This window comes from Phyllobates terribilis, unplaced genomic scaffold (genome assembly GCF_046119375.1).
Source record: "Phyllobates terribilis strain yellow unplaced genomic scaffold, ASM4611937v1 Scaffold_5__5_contigs__length_657084704, whole genome shotgun sequence".
Taxonomy (NCBI): domain Eukaryota; kingdom Metazoa; phylum Chordata; class Amphibia; order Anura; family Dendrobatidae; genus Phyllobates; species Phyllobates terribilis.
This window is the reverse complement of record NW_027362765.1, coordinates 573976760-573997141: the sequence shown is the minus strand read 5'-3', so window position 1 is coordinate 573997141 and position 20382 is coordinate 573976760. Positions and strand designations below refer to the sequence as shown.

Genomic DNA, 20382 nt, shown 5'->3' with positions numbered 1-20382 from the left:
GAGGAGGGTGTATAGATATGAGGAGGGGCTGTTGGGAATTTAGTCAAAAACTTTGATGGTGTCAATCCTCTTGAAGAATGAGGCAAAGTCTTCAGCTAAGATGAGTGGAGAGGGGGGAGTTGCTCGGGGATGGAGGAGAGAATTGAAAGTGTTGAATAGCTGTTTAGGGTTGTGAGACAGGGAGGATATGAGAGATGAGAAGTATGTTTGTTTTGCTGCAGTGAGTGTGGACTTGAAAGTAGTGAGGGACTGTTTGAATGCAATGAAGTGCTAGTTGGAGTGGGACCTTATCCAGGTTGTGAAGTGGTCGAAGAAAGTGGTAGCTGTCCCTTGGGGGTAGTAAATGACAGCCAGTTGGAGGGGGAGTAGATGCGAACACAGTGCACCTCAAAAGAGGGAAGCGTAACAGAGGGCGGCAGTGGGATTTGCGTGAAGGCGCAGTTATCTGACAGGAGAAAACGAACTCCTCTGCCATGTTTGCCGCTGGGGCAGGGTGTGTGGGAAAAGTGAAATCCACGATAAGAAAGTGCAGCTGGAGAGGCTGTGTCAGAGGGGGTGAGCCAGGTTTCAGTGATGCAGAGGAAGGAAAGTTTGTTAGTAATGAAAAGATCATGGATGTAGGAAAGTTTGTTGCAGACAGAGCGATCGTTCCATAGGGCTCCTGTTAGTGGTACTGGGGAAGCGGGGGCTGGGCGTATGGGTATGAGGTTAGAAAGGTTGTGAGAGTTTGTGATAGATTGTGGATGAGAGGTAGAAGTGATGGTGGGGAGGATCAGGATTTGGAGAAATATAGCTGGCAGTGTGGAGGAGCAGAGATAGTGTTAGCAGGTAGGAGTAGGAGAGGGCATGAGTTGGCTGTCTGTGTTTGGAGACACAGGATTGAATGTTGAGGAACACTTCTGAGGAGGAGGTGAGATGGATGGGGAGGATGGAGGGAGAGATGACCAGTTCCTTACTAGGTGTAGGGATTAGGGGGCTTAGTAGAAAGTGGAGGACTATAGGGGAGAGAGTGAAAACAAACAAACATTGTTTACTTTGACTGTGGATCCAGTTACCTTCAGTTAACTTCTGGTTCAATGACTGTTGTGCTTTCATTGGCTGTAAGCCATAATCATCAACATTAACAGAAATAAACACTTGAAAAAGATCACTCTGTTTGTAATGACTCTATATAATATATGAGTTTCACTGTTTCTATTGAAAAACTGAAATAAATTATCTTTTTGATATTCTAATTTAGTGAGATGCACCTGCATGTGCAAGCAAATGCATTCAGGTGTGCAGCAGAGGGGAGAGGCCTGAGTTCATTGCATCACACTTGTATGACACACTTGTGGGATACACTGGGCCGACTCCGCCATGTGGTTAGAGATGTGGGCTTTTTTATATTGTGCTAATTTTTATGATCTTTACAGAAGAGATGGTGCTCATAGGGTAATTATGCAGATTAGACTAAAACCACACCCCCAGAGAATCATGATTTTTGATGATGCTTTGAAGCAGGTTTTTAATCTGTTTAGTGTGGCCTTTGGTGCAATTTTACTTATAACATGGGGTCATCAATATAGATTTCTGCAGCAAAAACCTTGGCAAAATATGCACAAGCACACACACCTCAAATTACATGTGTAAAACAAGCCCAAAAAATAACAAGAAGCTTTTTATTAATACAAGCTAAAAAAAAAACTTGCTGAAAAAATGTTTTGTGGCTGCGGCAGGTTTTCTCATTGCAATGCATGGAGGGCTTGTTGGAAGCAGATTCTGAAGGGCTTTTATTGCTTTTACTGTGGATTCTGCCACTGAACTTACAGAGAAAATCACAGAACAAAAATCTGTGTGCACATTCACTGGGTGGCTGAGATTTATGGCGCTGAAAATCAATTGTTTCATTTGCATGGCAGCTGTAGGGTCTCATTCATGTCAGGGGTCTTCAAAAAGGGGCAGCTATGGGGTCTGGTGAGGGGGTCCTGTCCCATTCCTCTGACAGCACATGCTCCAGCTCTACACTCTCAGGGAACCAGTACATCGAGCACGCATGCGCACTTGGCTGTCATTGCCGACACCGGAAGATAAAGCCGAGAAGTGAAAGACAGTAGCGAGACGGGAGTCGTAAAGCATGGAAACTATCGTAAAACAGGATCCGTAAGAAGAGAAGGAGGGGACGCCGGAAGCGCTCTCTTTTACGGCTGCAGTGGAGAGGTCAGAGAGGGGATAGTGAGACACGAGGCCGAGCTCACCGAGAGATGGACACCAACAACCACCCCGGGGGCCGGGGAGGACTCGGCGGCCTATTCGGAGGATCCCCCGGGTATTCTCAGTCTGACCTGGCCGGCGTGCCGTGTAAGTATGTGCGGGGCGGGCAGGTCACACGTGGCCTTGGGAGGAGGTCGTGGCTGCTGGGGACGGACCACAACCATGGTGATCAGACTAGAGACCACCGCACCCCCGGAGGCTGGAGAGGAGCTGCTCATACACCGCGGCCATATGACGGCAGCTCCTGCCGAGGGGGAGCGCCCAGCACCCCGTAACCTGGCAGCTCCTGGCCGGGGGGGGGGGGAGCACCCTGTAACCCGGCAGCTCCTGGGGGGGAGGGGGGGAGCACCCCGTAACCCGGCAGCTCCTGGCCGAGGGGGGGGGAGCACCCCGTAACCTGGCAGCTCCTGGCCGGGGGAGGGGGAGCACCCTGTAACCCGGCAGCTCCTGGGGGGGAGGGGGAGCACCCTGTAACCCGGCAGCTCCTGGCCGGGGGGGGGGGGGGAGCACCCCGTAACCTGGCAGCTCCTGGCCGGGGGAGGGGGAGCACCCCGTAACCTGGCAGCTCCTGGCCGGGGGAGGGGGAGCACCCCGTAACCTGGCAGCTCCTGGCTGGGGGGGGGGGAAGCACCCCGTAACCTGGCAGCTCCTGGCTGAGGGGGAGCGCCCAGCACCCCGTAACCTGGCAGCTCCTGGCCGGGGGGGGGAGCACCCCGTAACCTGGCAGCTCCTGGCCGGGGGGGGGAGCACCCCGTAACCTGGCAGCTCCTGGCCGGGGGGGGGGAGCACCCCGTAACCTGGCAGCTCCTGGCCGGGGGGGGGGGAGCACCCCGTAACCTGGCAGCTCCTGGCCGGGGGGGGGGAGCACCCCGTAACCTGGCAGCTCCTGGCCGGGGGGGGGGGAGCACCCCGTAACCTGGCAGCTCCTGGCCGGGGGGGGGAGCACCCCGTAACCTGGCAGCTCCTGGCCGGGGGGGGGAGCACCCCGTAACCTGGCAGCTCCTGCCGGGGGGGGGGGGGAGCACCCCGTAACCTGGCAGCTCCTGCCGGGGGGGGGGGAGCACCCCTCGTTTAATGAAAGAAAACCCCTCAATGGTCACAGAAATAACTTGAATCTGACAAAAGTAATAATTAAAAATCTATGAAAATGAACACATGAAAGTCAGACATTGCTTTTCAACCCTGCTTCCACAGAATTAAAAAAAAAAAAAAAAAAAAAAAAACTCATGAAATGTTTCGGCTCTTTCCAAAGATGATAGGATTTTAGTCACTGACTGATTACAAGATTGTAGACACCTGTGATTCTAATTAGTGGACACAGCTTGATTTAACATGTCCCTTTTGTCACATTATTTTCAGGGGTACCATCATTTCTGTCCAGGCCTATTTCATGGGTTTACTTTTTTCAAAAATTCTGTGGAAGCAGGGTTGAAAAGCAATGTCTGACTTTCATTTGTTCATTTTCATAGATTTTTAATTTATTACTTTTGTCAGATTCAAGTTATTTCTGTGACCATTGTGGGGTTTTCTTTCATTAAACGAGGGGTACCAACAATTCTGACCACGTGTGTATATTGTGGCAATGAATGTTAGTAGATCCAGCCTGTCTCTTTCCAGGAAGGTATCTTCTTTCATTTTTCTGTGAAGATCTCCATCAGCTATGCTTCTCTCGACACTGCCACCTCTGCTCTACTGCCCCTCTCTCCTCACACTGCCTGCCCAGACATGTAGTAGTCACACTTTATATTTGTGCACAGCTTGTACTTTCTCTGCAGTGAGATCAGGGCAGGGGGTCATTACTCACACCGGAGGAGCCCAGAACAGACTGCTCCTCTGTGACATACAATGACAGCCCTGAGTTACCTGGGCACAGCAGACATGGGTGTGATTACATCTCACACACTGAGAAATATGTTCTAAGCATCATACAGGGAGAAGTACACGCCCCAGAGAAAACTGTCTGATAACTTTTGTTAAGTCCAAGTGGGTGTTAACTCATTAGGGGCCAATTACTTTGCTAATATCTCCAACGGAGAGGTGAAATTAAACAAAAAAAATTATTCAGCTCTGCAGCAAAAAATACACTGCTCAAAAAAATAAAGGAAACACTTAAACAGAATATAACTCCAAGTAAATCAAACTTCTGTGAAATCAAACTGTCCACTTAGGAAGCAACACTGATTAACAATCAATTTCACATGCTCTTGTGCAAATGGAATAGACAATAGATGGAAATTATTGGTAATTATAAAGACCCACTCAATAAAGGAGTGGTTCTGGAGGTGGGGACCACAGACCACATCTCAGTACCAATGCTTTCTGGCTGATAATTTGGTCACTTTTGACTGTTGGTTGTGCTTTCACACTCGTGATAGTATGAGATGGACTCTACAACCCACAGAAGTTGCTCAGGTAGTGCAGCTCATCCAGGATGGCACATCAATATGTGCTGTGGCAAGAAGGTTTGCTGTGTCTGTCAGTGTAGTATCCAGAGGCTGGAGGCGCTACCAGGAGACAGGCCAGTACACCAGGAGACGTGGAGGGGGCCATAGGAAAGCAACAACCCAGCGGCAGGACCGCTACCTCCGCCTTTGTGCAAGGAGGAGCACTGCCAGAGCCTCCATGATATTGTGTGTCTGCACAAACGGTTAGAAACCGACTCCATGAGGGTGGTATGAGGGCCCGACGTCCACAGATGGGGGTTGTGCTCACAGCCAAACACCGTGCAGGATGCTTGGCATTTGCCAGAGAACACCAGGATTGGCAAAGTCGCCACTGGCGCCCTGTGCTCTTTACAGATGAAAGCAGGTTCACACTGAGCACATGTGACAGAGTCTGCAACATCCTTCAGCATGACCGGTTTGGCAGTGGGTCAGTAATGGTGTGGGGTGGCATTTCTTTGGAGGGCTGCACAGCCCTCCATGTGCTCTCCAGAAGTAGCCTGGCTGCCATTAGGTACTGAGACGAGATCCTCAGACCCCTTGTGAGACCATATACTGGTGCGGTTGGCCCTGGGTTCCTCCTAATGCAGGACAATGCCAGACCTCATGTGGCTGGAGTGTGTCAGCTGTTCCTGCAAGATGAAGGCATTGAAGCTATGGACTGGCCCGCCCGTTCCCAGACCTGAATCCGATTGAGCACATCTGGGACATAATGTCTCGCTCCATCCACCAACGTCACGTTGCACCACAGACTGTCCAGGAGTTGGCGGATGCTTTAGTCCAGGTCTGGGAGGAGATCCCACAGGAGACCATCCGCAACCTCATCAGGAGCATGCCCAGGCATTGTAGGGGGGTCATACAGGCAGGTGGAGGCCACACACAATACTGAATATCATTTTGACTTGTTTTAAGGATATTACATCAAAGTTGGATCAGCCTGTAGTGTGTTTTTCCACTTTAATTTTGGGGGTGACTCCAAATCCAGGCCTCCATTGGTTAATAAATTTGATTTCCATTGATGATTTGTGTCATTTTGTTGTCAGCACATTCAACTTTGTACAAAACAAAGTATTCAATGAGAATATTTCATTCAGACTTAGGATGTGTTATATGAGTGTTCCCTTTATTTTTTTGAGCAGTGTATATTGTGTCCAGTTTATCATGAGAAATTTGGTGAAAGGGCCTCTGGAAGATGTTATGTGGTATAAAGATTCCCATCACTTAAATAACAAGTCAACTGCTTGATCATTGGTTGAGGATTGGCTCATCTAAATGGACCTTTAGCCATGACGTCTCCCAGGGATAGGACCTCCGTATCAGATTGGTGGGGGTCCCTCACCCAGCAGCCACGTGTGTCTGTAGCGGCCAGGAGTTAGCAGGTCTTAATGGTACAGCTTCATCGGCTGTGTAGTATCGCTGCTAGGTACTGCAGATCCGGCCCAAATTAAATAGGAGTAGATCTACAGTACCAAGCAGTGAAAACAGCTGATCGTTGGGGGTGCTCGTTTTCGGACTCCCATCAATTTTGATATTGACCAATTGTTTGCAGACTGGTATATATTTTTCTGAAACACTCTGGTTTCTAGAGAAAATACAGTTAGAACCGGTTGGAGATCGGAGACGAGACTAATCTGGTTTCTTGCTATGGAGAAGGCCTGACAATCTCCTCCAGCTGCAGTGGGGACGGTGCCAGGCGTCTCCCGCTATGGTCCAAACCAGGCTTTTGTTTCTTGTGGGAGATTGGTAGAGTTTGTGTAGGCGTCGGTTATCTGATGTGTGCAGCCAGCTGACCTGGGTTATTGTAGATTGTCGGCTTCCAAGACCCAAATAAGAAGGCACTATAGCTGGCTGTACAGTGAGACCCTTATCGTAGATGTTGGCTTACTCTTGGTTGAACATGCGTGTATCCTCAGTGGGGAGACAAGCCTCTGTAACCAACTTTAAGGAAATGTCATCAGATCATGTCCAATTGTTTAAATTAGGAGAAATACAATCCATTTTTAAATTTTATCACTGTTTATTTTAAAGAATTCCCAAATCTTTGCATTTTTACCTTGGCCTATAGGCTCCCGCTTCCTGTTCTGTACAGAAGGTTTTTCAGCAGTCTCATTAGTATCAGAGACTGGATTACAATGACAGGTAACACCGGATCCCCCAATCACCACAGATGTCACTGCTGACCCTGCCCCCCCCCCCCCCCTCCCTCCTTCATAGTGACCTTTGTGCTGATCAAAGCTCCCCTGTAGAAGTCAGTGTATATGAGCCAGTTGTATGTACATGTGGCTGCTGAAAAGAACCAGTAGTATGTGTAGTATTGGGCTTAGTGGTCACTGAAGATCCCAAGATTTCTGACTTTCTAAATGAATATCGTGGTATGAATATATGTAACATAACTTTATTTTAAAAGGTAACTTGCCAATGATCTTCCCTTAAGACTCCTCTCGTGTGGTTATAATGTACATTACTAGACATCTGAAAAGCTAATATGCTCAGTCTGCCATGGCGAGGCGGCCCCGTACACTTCAGGTTTTTCCCAGCCAGGCTTATGTAAAGCTTCCAGTCCTATAGTCAGGGCCATCAGACAGTACAAAGAGCTGTCATCTGTACAATAGACATGGTGATTGCAGGGGAGAATTGTGGTCAGACTTCTCTCCATGGCTCAAAATCGCTGCAGTGTATTGTCGGCTGATCCCACCAATCTGTATGGACTGCTCAGAGGAAAGTGATACATCACCTGATAGAAATGACTGGTTGAAATAATGCCCGTTTTCCCCCTCTTATTTTAGTAAGCGGGATGAGCCCTCTTTCACCTTACTTAAATGTGGATCCAAGATACTTAGTACAGGTAAGTCCACTGTACATAATGTATTAAAGGGAATCTGTCACCACTTTGGAGTTATCAGACCTCTACTATGGCCATACAGGTTATAGAAAAGTAAATCTATACATACCTGTATGGCCCATAGTAGAGGTCTGATTGCAGAGAAAAGAGTTTTAATCAATTCTATTTTGTACAGGCTTTGTGTTTGGGGGACGCCAAGCAATCCCTGCCTATGTAATTATTATTCCCTCAAATCCCCACCTGTATTCTTAATTATCATATTCCCCCTCCCCTGCACAGGGCCCTGTGATGTGCACTGTGCTCCTGGGCATGCGCAAAGTGCCGCTCACATAGAGCGCACTTTGCTACCTCCTGGCCCCGTCTGCCTATGCACTGCGCCGCAGGAATCTATTGTGCAGGCACTGGGGAGTCACTGTCCCTTCCTGGGGCTGGGATGAAGCAAAGCGCGCTCTGAGTGGCACTTTGCACATGTCAGGGGGCACAGTGCATGTCACAGGACCCTGTGCAGGGGAGGGGGGTGGGAATATGGTAATTAAGCATACAGGCGGGGATTTGGGAGAATAATAAGCACATAGGCGGGGATTGCTTGGTGTCCCCCGAACACCAAGCCTGTACAAAATAGAATTGATTAAAACTCTTCTCTGCAATCAAACCTCTACTATGGGCCATGCAGGTATGTGTATAATTACTTTTCTATACCCTGTATGCCCATAGTAGAGGTCTTATAACTCCAAAGTGGTGATGGATTCCCTTTAAGATTTCCATCGCACTCCTATTAATGTCATAGGACAATGGTGGTCAGTGTCACTCCCTCATCCTGGAGCCTGAATAACTAAATATATGTAGGGTGAAAGAAAATGTAATGAGTTGATCAGGTTGTACCAAGTTTGGAAGTTATCCCCTCTCCATAGGATAAGGGATATCTTCCTGATCTCTCTGGGACCCTAGCAATTCCAAGAGCCAGCTCTGAAGAGCCTTCTGACTGGAGCTGAGGTCGAGCATCTGTACCTCACTGTGATCAGGGAGTTATTCCCTATCCTTAGGAGAAGGGATAACTACCAATTCTGGCACAGCCCCTATTGGATTACAGTATGTAGAATGACTCTTGTGCATGTGGCGCTTCTCTTACAATTGATCGTACTCCCTGGAAAGTAACCCACTAAAAATTATAGATAATGTCTTGTCCATATGACATTAAGCAATCTTCCTCTTCCTCCATGATGATACATTTGTCGTCCTGTAGGATACTGATGAATTCATTTTACCAACCGGAGCCAATAAGACTCGTGGCAGATTTGAGCTGGCGTTTTTCACTATTGGAGGCTGCTGTATGACAGGTTTGTAGTGTGAAATCTTCCATGATGACTTTTCTGTAGTTAGAAGACTTCCACTTAAAAACACACCTCCACTTATTCTCACTTCAGAAGTTTTTATTTTTTTCCCCCAAAAAATAATCTTTTAATTTCCAAGAGTTGAAGAAATATGAAACCAAACATGACTCTGATGTTAAATCCCCCAGACATCCAGTGGTCCTGTTGATTGTCAGAAGTCTTCAGGTTTTATTTGGCACAGCACCGTTCCAGGGAGCATGCATGTTATCACCATTCCTGTGGCTGGTTACATTTCTTCTACTTTAGGACAGGGCTCTGGAGTCGGTAAGCCAAACTGCCAACGCCTCAATTTCCATGTCACCGACTCCCTCATACATGGCTCATGTTTAACCCCCTTTCTGACGTGGTCAGTAATAGTATGCACCACGTCGGAAAGGCCAGTTCAGCGGCATTGTCAGCGCCGTGCCAGAAGTGCATCACTCCTCCCCCCCCCCCTGCTTATCAGTGACCCCCGTCATGTGATCTCGGGTCACTGATCGGTGGACATGTCAACCCGGAGTCTGCAGCAGACCCCTGTGGTTATCATGTAAAGATTGCTATGAGCATTTCTACTGCATACAGGCAATCTGCTTGTTGCTAGTATACAGTAGAAGCAATTAGAAAACTGCAGCTTCGTCTCCTATCAAGACTATTGAAGCATGCAGAAAGTGTAAAAAAAAGAAAAAACACATTTGGTACCGCGTTCAGAATCTCCCGATCTATAAATATTAAAAAAATTGGAATTTTTTTTCTCGCTACGACGTTTACTAAACGCCAGAATTACGTTTTTTTGGTTGCTGCAACATTGCAATAAAATGCAATAACAGGCGATCAAAACATCGGATCTACCCCAAAATGGTATCAATAAAAACGTCAGCCCGGCGCGCAAAAAATAAGCCCTCGCCCAGCCCCAGATCCTGAAAAATGGAGACGCTACAGGTCTCTGAAAATGGCGCTTTTTTTTTTTTTTTTTTTTTATAGCAAACTTTGGAGAAAAAATTTTCACCGCTTAATAAAAAAGGACCTATATATGTTTGGTGTCTACGAACTGGTAATGACCCGGAGAATAAGCATGGCAGGTCAGTTTTGGCATTCAGTGAACGTGGTAAAAAAAAAAAAAAAAACTGGAATTGCATTTTTTTTTTTGGGGTGGGGGGAATTTTTTTCCCGTTTTCCAGCACACAATATGGTAAAATCAGTGATTGGCGTTTAAAAGTACAACTCATCCTGCAAAAAATAAGCCCTCACATGGCCATATTGACTGAAAAATAAAAAAGCTCTAGGAAGAAGGGGGGCAAAAAATGAAAATGCAAAAAATGGAAATTGCTCCGGTCATAAAGGGGTTAAGTGATTTACTGTAGCACAGATTCATCTCAGCTAAAAGTCTAGACCCTTAGATCAGGAATAGGACAGACATTTATAGGACATTTCATAACTTTCCCAAATTCTTATAAAAAAAATATTACCCGCTAAAAGCATTGAACTACTGTACCCAATTTATTATATATTTTAGGAGTTGGTCCATTTTATACCGACTCCACCAAAATGAGCTCAGACTTCAACTCCACAGCCCTGCTTTAGGACCACCCATTTACAGTGTGGCTTTCTAGTTGTCTACCTGCCATCATACCCACTATCCCATTAAAGATCTATACTGCAGGGACTGGTAACTGTGTAGGGGGTCACAGTACCGGTGGCTTATATCGATACAAACCACAGTCCTTTAGCCATGGACAGATGCTGCCTGTTGGCTGATGCTGCTATTGTTGGACAGCCACATTAAAGCACAATGCTTGCTGACGTGTTGGTCATGGCATGCACATTCCCAGATGCTCTTCTGTGGGTATTGCCGTGTAGCCATGTGTTTTGTACTGTGTTCAGAGTTTTAGCTTTGACTTAAAAGTTCCCTTTTTTTTGTCCCAAGGATAGGTGCCTCCTAGGACATGTGTACAGGCAGCAGGTGTCGGGCGCCACTCCTAGCCTAATGAATAGGACTGGGGAATGGTGCACAATCCTGGTGCCCGTGCACACGTCCTGGCTGGCACCTGTGGACAGAACATCTAATTGCAGAAGTAAGTGATGCTGGAGCAACTCTTTGATGATCTGACCAGAAATGATCCCACCATTCCATGTTTGCACATAGCATAAATCCACCTATCCAGCGGTAGTCAGCTGTCCGGTGCTGTCTGTGCCTGTGACTGTGTTACACTGCTGGCAGATAAAGTCACTGCTGCCCGGTGCTGGTGGCCACTGTTGCCGTTCTGGTGACAGGTCATACTAGCATTTAGTGGTGGTGTGATACCTCGAGAGTGCGCCGCTCAGGACCTTCTGTTTGGTGCTAGTCTGGAATCGCACAGTTATTTCCTGAGATCTCAGGTTTTCGTACAGTGAGAATATTTTTTATATAATTATTATTGATGGCAGGTGAAGATCCTCAGGAGTCGTTAATTCGGCATCGCTCCTTTTAAATGTCACATGTGAGGTCAGGGCCAATGGCTGCTTTCTTATGAGAAGTAATCTTTGTTTTCCAGGAGCTGCATTTGGTGCAGTTAATGGCCTGCGTCTCAGTCTGAAAGAGACACAGAACATGGTGTGGTCCAAACCAAAGAATGTGCAGTAAGTAAAGTTTTGTTACTGGGGTCAAACCAATGGCCGATCCATCAATGTGGTGCTAAGGAATGAAGTGTTATATACCCTAGGGTAGTAAGGCTGAGACTAGTACAAATCCAAACTGAAGAGCTTTTCTGTCATCTCCTAAACCAAATGAGGTTTCCAAAATCCACCCAAGTATTGGAAAATCCCTTTAATATTTAAAGCAGCACTCCTCCTCCATTCAAATTTTTTATCCTCTTAACATATTGCAATCACCATATTATACAGCGCTGTGTACTTTTTGCCCCAATAAAAATAAAACCATTAAAGTACACATTTGGTATTGCTGTGTTCGTAATTATCTATTCTATCGAAATATAAAATAAATTAATCCGATCTGTAAACACTACGGTGACGGAAGGAATTTTTTTTATAAATTTTATTCCACCACATAAATAAGAGGATAAAAATTTTGTTGGTTGTACAGTACTTTAATAGGTTTATGAGCTATGTTGTTCTGCAAATTTTGTGATTGCCAGGAGGGGGCAGTATATGAACTTTGTTTCTTAGACACACTGACCTTCAATCAATGTGTGTGTGTGTGTGTGATATATAGAAAATGTTATACTTAAAAAATAGTATATAACATACTTTCATAGTTACATACTTACACAGATATAAATAATGTGTGTTGAGGTTTTTATCACACTCCTGAAGTTCTGACACAGTCCAGTTGCATTGTGTGATTTTGCAGTGAGGTCAATATTAAAGAAGTTGTCCACTACTTTTTATACATTGATGCCCTGTCCGTAGGATAGGGCATCAATGTATGATTGGCCGGACACGGATCAGCTGTTATCGATGCTGGCGGCCGCAAGTGCTCACCTGCAGGGCTCCGCCGTCAAGTGGTAGTGGCCGCCATGGTGTACTGCACATCTGCCTCCTATTCAATTGAATGGGAAGCGGATCTTGGGTACAAGGGCATCAATGTAAAAGTAGTGGACAACCCCTGTTAGGTCTAGATGACCTAGACCTAACATCTGGCAGTGGTGGGAATTGGCCACCTGACTTTTGGCACTAAACGGCCATGAATCCGCTCGGTGTTTGTTGTTCACTAGCCCATGTACACAGGCAGATCGTGCTGACTGATCACTCTGTGCACACCGTGATCAGTCACAGACCGTTCTGTGGTCACAGGCAGCCATTGTTCTTCGCACAGTGTCGTGTTTACACATGAAATGTTGTGCAGAGAACAAATCTTTTAAGCACAGTGAAGGATAACGTTGCCTGTTTTGCTCATTTATCAGGTGATCGGCAGCCTGTTTACACTGCGAGTATTAGGAAATGCGTGTTCCTAGGAGCTCTTGTGCCAATAGTCCTGCAGTGTGAATGCCCCTTTGGCTTCTACCTGGCAGTACAGAGCTTTATGTATGAACAATGCACTGCTAATCTCACCATTCACATGGGGATCCGTAGGACGGCTTCATTTATAACTTTCTATAATGTTGTGATGAATATTGACTAGTTGGTGGCCTCCATTACTAGACGGGTAGTGTTGCCTTATCCACATGATGGAGCCCTTTCTTTCAGGTCATAGGTAACGCTCGTTGGCTCTCAGCGGTAGTCAGCTGTCTAGCGCTATTTTCCGCTTATGATGGTGTTACACTGCTGATAGAAGAAGGCGCTGCCGTCTTACGGGGTGCACAGTCACTGTTCTGGTGGTCTGTGCATTCGTATCGGGCAGTGTTGTGTTTCCTCGAGAGTGCGCTGAACTCTACTCCATAGTTTGGTGCTAGTATGGAAGCATACATTATAATTGGCCATTACCAGTTGTACTTGGCTGGTTCAGGCCTTGGTTTCTCATGTGACTTGTCTTTTTGCCTAGGATTTTGAACCTGGTGACGAGGCAGGGTGCGATGTGGGCCAACACACTGGGATCTTTAGGTAAGTGGACTGATCAATATTGTACCCAGCAGTAGTCAGCTGTCCAGTTGTGTGATAACTGTGACCGTGTTACACTGCTGGCAGAAGAGGGCGCTGCCACTCCATGCTGCAGGCTGTGGGTGCCGTTTTGGTGACCCATGGTCCCGGCATAAGGCGGCGCTGTGCTTCCTTGAGAGTGCGCTTACAACTTGTGTGCTGAGCGCTAGTCTGGATGCATACAAACATGTCCTATTATCCCATGTTATCAGTATAACCTCATGTAATGTTTGCTTGTGATCTCCTCATGTCCTACATGAGAAATATTCGGGTCATATCCGCCAGCTGTATTTGCTTAGAGAAGCATTACAAGATGCACACTACATTGCTTTTCCAATTGTCAAGGGTTACTTTTGCTAATAAAACCCAGGAAATCGCATAAAATGCAAAACTCTACTATTTTACTTACACTTCCTTTGGAGTTGTGTGTTTTTCTTCTAATTATCTATCGTCTGTTATCCAGCATTACTCTACAGTGCCTTTGGTGTGATAATAGAGAAGTCCAGGGGAGCAGAAGACGACCTGAATACTGTAGCGGCCGGTACAATGACGGGGATGCTGTACAAATCCACAGGTGCTCTTCTGTTTGTCTTCTTAGGGGGCTGTTGGGCTAAGATATCATTAGAGCAACACAGGGTTAAATAATCTATAGCCAGAGCTGTAAGAAAGGCCTCCTGATGTGAAAGATCCTCCATGTCTGTGCATTTTATAGACATGGCTAAAAGGAGTTCTCCTATTGTTAAAAGGGAAAGCTTGTAAAGACATGCAACCTTGCAATTGAAAATTGTAAATCTTATTGAAAAATGTCAAGCATGGAGGGAATTTTAAGTCTATAGTTTAGGAGGCAACAAGAAGAATTCTATGTTACCAGCCACCTCTAATTTATCAGATTTTACTGGTTTCCTAGGCAAGTAGTGCATCATGCTTGTATGCTCTTTGCTTTACAGCTTGTAAGCGCTGCTCTGAAACTGGTCGTACCGCTGGATGTAGCTGCTTCAGCGTCGCTGCGCTCCTCTGCTAGCAGCCTGAGAGGCATGCACAGTTTTGACCAGCGGTGTCTCCATGCTGCTGGTCAGGACAGTCAACCTTGAGCGCACTGCACCCTGGCCAGGTGTGGCGGCAGTGTGCTTCTGAAGAGACTAGAATAACCCTTTTAATTACAATGTGTAAAGCTTCCTTTCATCAGTGGTTGTGCTGCATTGGGCATTGATCGTACCTACGATCCAGCTGCTCACCTATTACACCCTGTGATCAGCTGATAATCAGACGCTCCTAACAAAGATGGCGCTGTCACCTGAGCAGTTATTAGGCCTCGAGCTCGGTCCATAATGGATGATCTTCTGCCTTCGTTCCCTGTGGTTGTTGGTTCCCCCAGTATTTTCTGTCCCTGGTAGTGTTACACTGCTGCTGGAGGGTTGTGCAGAGGTCATTGCTGTCACTCTGACCCTGTTTCAGGGTCCTGTGACGTTGCTGATGGCTTCTGGCCCTCCAGCGTTGATCTGGAGGTACTCTACAAGCAGATCTCAGTATTTCATTCCGGGTGAAGTACCTGCACCTTCATGTGTGGTCTATGGGAGCATGATGCACTTCATGTTAATTGTAAACTGCTTATTACTTTGCCTTCGTAAATGTCCTGGCTTTCTCAAGAGCCTAAGGAGTAATATGTTTTTGGAATAAAAATAAAAAGGGCAAATGAGCACATAATATCACAAAGCCAAATATGTAGTTACTGTGAATCTATAGGGGAACTCTGAAAACTGAAGGAAACCTACAAGTTAAAGGGACTCTGTCATTAGATTCATGGGTAGCGTGTACTGGAGCCTGCATGATTCCACCAGGTATGGTTTTTTGTGTTTCAGAAAAAAAAACAAATTTGAAAATCTGTCGGGCAACTATAGAGAGATCCAATAAAACCTGCATGAGCCCTGCCTGGCTTCTGCCCAGGCCAGCCCCACTTGATTGACAGGTCCCTCCCATGTGTGTGCATAGTGAGGGATGTGATCATCAACTAGGGCGGGGAGAAGTCAGTTAGGAGCTGTGCAGGCTTAATCAGGTCTCTTCCTATAGTCTCTGGCCGCATCTTCAAATTATGGGTCTGATTCATTAATATTGGCACTGTTCACACCAGTGTTGATGAGGAGACATGCTGGAGTCAGACGCTCCTGATTCATGAAGAAGCGTGTGCCTCTTTATGAATCAGGAGCACTGGATGAGTAGCGTGTCCCTCACCACAAATCCTGCTCCAGTTCCTGCTGGAGTAAGATTTGTGGTGTAGTGAACACCGCCGTACATCATGAATTTGACGAGTGGTGATCGCCATGACCCTTCCTGCCCCAGCTCCCTCCACTTTGTCAGCTGGGTGAAAATGGTGTTAGAATGCCAAGTTGCAAAATTTTAGCACCGCTTTGAGTTGCTCCAAAATCGTGGCTTTTAACCCCTTTACCCCCGAAGGTGGTTTGCACGTTAATGACTTGGCCAATTTTTACAATTCTGACCACTGTCACTTTATGAGGTAATTACTCTGGAACGCTTCAACGGATCCCCCTGATTCTGAGATTGTTTTTTCGTGACATATTGTACTTCATGGTAGTGGTAAAATTTCTTCGATATCGCTTGCGTTTTTGTGAAAAAAAATCTGAATTTTGGTAGAAATTTAGCAATTTTCAAAATTTTAATTTTTATGCCCTTAAATCAGAGAGATCTCACAAAATAGTTAATAAATAACATTTCCCGCATGTCTACTTTACATTAGCACAATTTTGGAACCCAATTTCTTTTTTTTTTTTTTTAAGTAGGGAGCTATAAGCTTTAAAAGTTGACCAGCGATTTCTAATTTTTACAACAAAATTTACAAAACCATTTTGTTTAGGGACCACATCACATTTGAAGTGACTTTGAGGGGACTTTGACAGAAAATAACCAAAAGTGACACCATTCTAAAGACTGCACCCCTCAAGGTGCTTAAAACCACATTCAAGAAGTTTATTAACCCTTCAGGTGCTTCACAGGAATTTTTGGAATGGGAAGAAAAAAATAAACATTGGACTTTTTTCACAAAAATGTTACTTTAGACCAAAATGTTTTAATTTTTGCAGGGGTAACAGGAAAAAATGGACCCCCGAATTTGTTGAGCAATTTCTCCTGGGCACTCGGATACCTCATACGTGGGGGAAAAAACACTGTTGGGCGCACGGCAGGGTTCGGAAGGGAAGGAGCGCCATTTGACTCTTTGAATGTAAAATTAGCTTAAATAATTAGTGGACACCATGTTGCATTTGGAGAGCCCCTGATGTGCCTTAACAGTGGAAATCCCCCACAAGTGACACCACTTTGGAAACTAGACCCACCAGGGAACTTCTCTAGATGTGTGGTGAACACCCTTAACTCCCAGGTGCTTCACAGAAGTTTATAACATGGAGCCGTGAAAATGAAAAAATTTTACTTTTTCTGCAAAAATGATCTTTTAGCCCCAAACTTTTTATTTTCACAAGGGTAAGAGGAGAAAATGGAACCTAAAAACTGTTGTGCAATTTCTCCTGAGTACACAAATACCCCATATGTGGGGAAAATACACTGTTTGGGCGCCCATCAGGGTTCAGAAGGGAAGGAGAACTGTGTGGCTTTTTGAATGCAAAATTGGCTGGAATCGAGAGCGGACGCAATGTCGCATTTTGGGAGCCCCTGGTGTGCATAAATAGTGGAACCCCCCCCCCCCCCACACACACACACACACACACACACACAATTTACTCCATTTTTGGAAACTATACCCCCCCCCTCAAGGATTTTATCAAGTGGTATGGTGTACACTTTGAACCCAGAGGTATGACAGAATTTGATAACATTAGGTCATCATATTGAATAAGTTGTCATTAGTCTTGAGCGCAAGTGCTCACTACTTGAGTTTGCATCGGGTACTCAGGTATGCACCATGTATCACGGGTGCTCGAGTGACATGCTCGATGCCCCGCATGTTTCACTTTTGTTAGACACCCCCAAAAAAAACATGCGGGGATCGCTCGTGCATGGCAGGCAATCCCAGCAACTTTTTTTTTTTGGGCTGCGAAGCATATGGGGCGGAGACTCGAGCACCCATGATGCACTGTGCATACCCGATGCAAACTCAAGTAGCGATCACTTGCGCTCAACACTAGTCGCCATATCGTCGTTTTTTTTTTTTGTTTGTTTTTTTCTCTTTTCCTTTACTTTTGAAAAAATCCCAGCCCTAGCGTTTATTTATTTATTTTTTTTTACGCCGTTCCTCGTGATTAAATGACTTTATTCTTCGGGTCGGTGCGATTACAGTGATACCAGATTTATATTGGGTTTTTATGATTGACAGCTGTCACACTAAAAGACGCTTTTTTTTTTTCAAAGACTAGTTTTTGCATAGCCATATTTTGAGAGCTATAATTTTTCCACATTTTGGTCAACAGTCATGTTTTTTGCAGGGCAAGTTGATGGTTTTTATTGGTACCATTTTCGGGCACGTGATATTTTTTGATCACTTTTTATTCCAATTTTTGGGAGGCAGAATAAATGAAAACCAACAATTCCAGAACTGTATTTTTTGTTTGTTTTTGTTTTTTTTTTTCTTCTGTTCCGCGTGTGGTAAAATTGATAAGGCAGCGTTATTCTTCGGGTCAGTACGTTTACAGCGGTATCACATTTATATAGCACCGGATGTCAGCTGTGACAATCAGCTGACACCTGGCGGCGATCGCACCGCTTGTGTGCGGGCGCGATTGCGTTATGCGTAATATTGCGTAGCTGGTCCAGAAGTCCCAGGGCGCAGCTACCTACTACTACTGACTTGGTCAGAAAGGGGTTAAGAATACTGGCATAAAAGGCTTGATGAATCAGACCCTACGTTATTTCTGAAATGCCTCATAAACCATAGACTGCTGCAGCCCAGCTCTGATAAATGCTTCATGTGGTCCAGGCAGCATGAGCCTAGTGATGGATTCTCTTCTAATAGGGTTGACCTGCATCACCGGTCATGGATTAGAGTGGGGCTGTATGTGTGGAAATAACAGCCATGTTTTCTAAGATCCTCCACTTTTCCTTGTACTTACTCTGTATATAATCTATTTGCCTCTTGTCAACAGATAACCTGTATGCCCTGTATTACTAGGTGTGATATGGCAGTCCTCTTAATTCTTTTATTATGTGCTAACTCAACACCTTGTGGCAGACTGATGTTTTTTCCATTGCCATGAACTAGATTACGTTTCATATCAACCAATATTTATTTCTATTTACTAAAGACACAGGCCATGATTTAAGTGTTAGGGAAGGAGTATAGAGTGCAACCTAAGCAAAAGGGAAGGGAGACTTCTCAAATCTAGTGCAAAGGAAAGGTGATGGGTAAGCGAGAAAATGGGGGAAGTGCAATCCCTCTGAGAACTTCCAGGAGAGCGTGGTGCGTACCCCCCAGAGACTGACAGGGGGCTCCTCCTGGACTTAGGATAAAATGGTGATCCGGCATCGATAAATAAAATATAATTGCGGTATAGCACAGCTGTGTTTACTAGTCAGCGGCCCGACAATGGGACAGCTGAGATAGCAGTACAAGGCTACGAAATATGCTCATTCAGCAGCCAGTGATAAGAAAACGGGGCTGTAAGCTGGAGCCGCCCTCAGGCGTTATCTCTGATCATCCGCTGTGTCGCCCTCAGGCGTTATCTCTGATCATCCGCTGTGTCAGCTCCTGGTGATGCTGCATGAATTACATCGATGGATGTGGAAATGGCTTCATTCCCCTAAAATCCCCTTAAGTTACAGGAGCGATAGATGCTTTCTTTTATTGGCTCTTGCTGCCTTTAGAAGACCAGACACTGGTTTATTACTATTCTGCCATGTAACAATGCATTGCAGTTCCTGGGCCAGGAGTCAACCTCAACTCTGAATCAACTCTTTCCAATAATGACATCACATTGTATGTAGTATGACACTGTGGAATGTAGTAAAATGTCTTTTAAAGGGGTTGTCCAGGACTTGTACTACATTGATGACCTATCCCTAGGATCGGTTGTGGGCAACACCCAGCATCCCCACTGATCAGCTGTTTGCACTCCCTTATCGGCCGGATGTACAGAGCCGCAACAAGTCCTCGACCACTCCTCTCACAGATAACTTTGCAGGATGTAGGGGATGATATTGTTTTCTGTACATTTAAGTTGCTGCGAGGACATTATACATATATTGATGTCCATGTAACATGCTTCGTTTTGCTAGAAGCCATATCCTCGAGCTGTGCTTCCAGTAGATGAAATGGTTGTAATACCTGGTCCTTCTTCTCTCCTTAGCCGGTCTTCGTGGCATTGCTCGCGGTGGATTTGCTGGTCTCGCTCTTACAAGTGTCTATGCTTTATATAACAACTGGGAACACATCAAGGGGTCTTCAACGCGGATTTCTTTATAAATGGCATTTTGGACAGCACTTTACCCATCTACCAGGATGAACTGTATTTTGACTCCTTCTGGATGTCTAGTTTTGCTTTGGGACACTGACCTGGACACATGGCAGGTCCTGATTTAGGATTCTGTCCACGGCAGAGAAGCTGCACTCGTGGCCCGCGGTGAAGACAAGTCATTGTCGTCCTCATGAAGATGTTATACGGAAGAATATACCAATATATGTTCCTGTTTATTTAATGACTCACTGTATTGTATGCCGAGATTCCTGCACTTTTAAATTAAAACATATGTAAGTGAAAACAATGTATTTTTACTTCTGTTAATCTGATGTATTTATTGCAATAGCTGTGATTGTATACAGTCCTATTAAAACGCTCTTCATCATGGGTCGTTGATGCTGTTGGCAAACAAAATTTTAAGTAAAAGGGTTCCTTCTTTAGCATCTACATATGATAGACGGTGAAACACACCTTGTTTAAAGGGA

General features: G+C 45.5%; 1 protein-coding gene and 3 non-coding genes across 4 annotated transcripts; all 4 read left to right on the top strand.

The window, feature by feature from the left end:
• The first annotated feature begins 2103 nt into the window (after positions 1 to 2103).
• LOC141273700 (mitochondrial import inner membrane translocase subunit Tim23) lies at positions 2104 to 20284 on the top strand. Its single transcript, XM_073685956.1, has 7 exons — positions 2104 to 2340; positions 7481 to 7539; positions 8780 to 8873; positions 11438 to 11522; positions 13384 to 13442; positions 13942 to 14052; positions 19787 to 20284. The coding sequence occupies exons 1-7, from the start codon at positions 2244 to 2246 to the stop codon at positions 19900 to 19902; spliced, it is 621 nt and encodes a 206-aa protein (XP_073542057.1). The 5' UTR covers positions 2104 to 2243; the 3' UTR covers positions 19903 to 20284.
• LOC141151327 (small nucleolar RNA SNORA74) lies at positions 11064 to 11264 on the top strand. The gene has a single exon (XR_012247014.1). It is a non-coding gene; the product is annotated as a small nucleolar RNA SNORA74 (small nucleolar RNA).
• LOC141151326 (small nucleolar RNA SNORA74) lies at positions 13112 to 13310 on the top strand. Its single transcript, XR_012247013.1, has one exon. It is a non-coding gene; the product is annotated as a small nucleolar RNA SNORA74 (small nucleolar RNA).
• LOC141151325 (small nucleolar RNA SNORA74) lies at positions 13467 to 13664 on the top strand. The gene has a single exon (XR_012247012.1). It is a non-coding gene; the product is annotated as a small nucleolar RNA SNORA74 (small nucleolar RNA).
• Positions 20285 to 20382: the final 98 nt, after the last annotated feature.

Bases quoted from the DNA above. Each gene is read 5' to 3' on its own strand.
- LOC141273700 (XM_073685956.1), top strand. From the start codon at position 2,244: ATGGACACCAACAACCACCCCGGGGGCCGGGGAGGACTCGGCGGCCTA. The intron at 7,540-8,779 runs GTAAGTCCACTG...GTCGTCCTGTAG, and splicing joins ATCCAAGATACTTAGTACAG to GATACTGATGAATTCATTTT. The intron at 13,443-13,941 runs GTAAGTGGACTG...TCTGTTATCCAG, and splicing joins CAACACACTGGGATCTTTAG to CATTACTCTACAGTGCCTTT.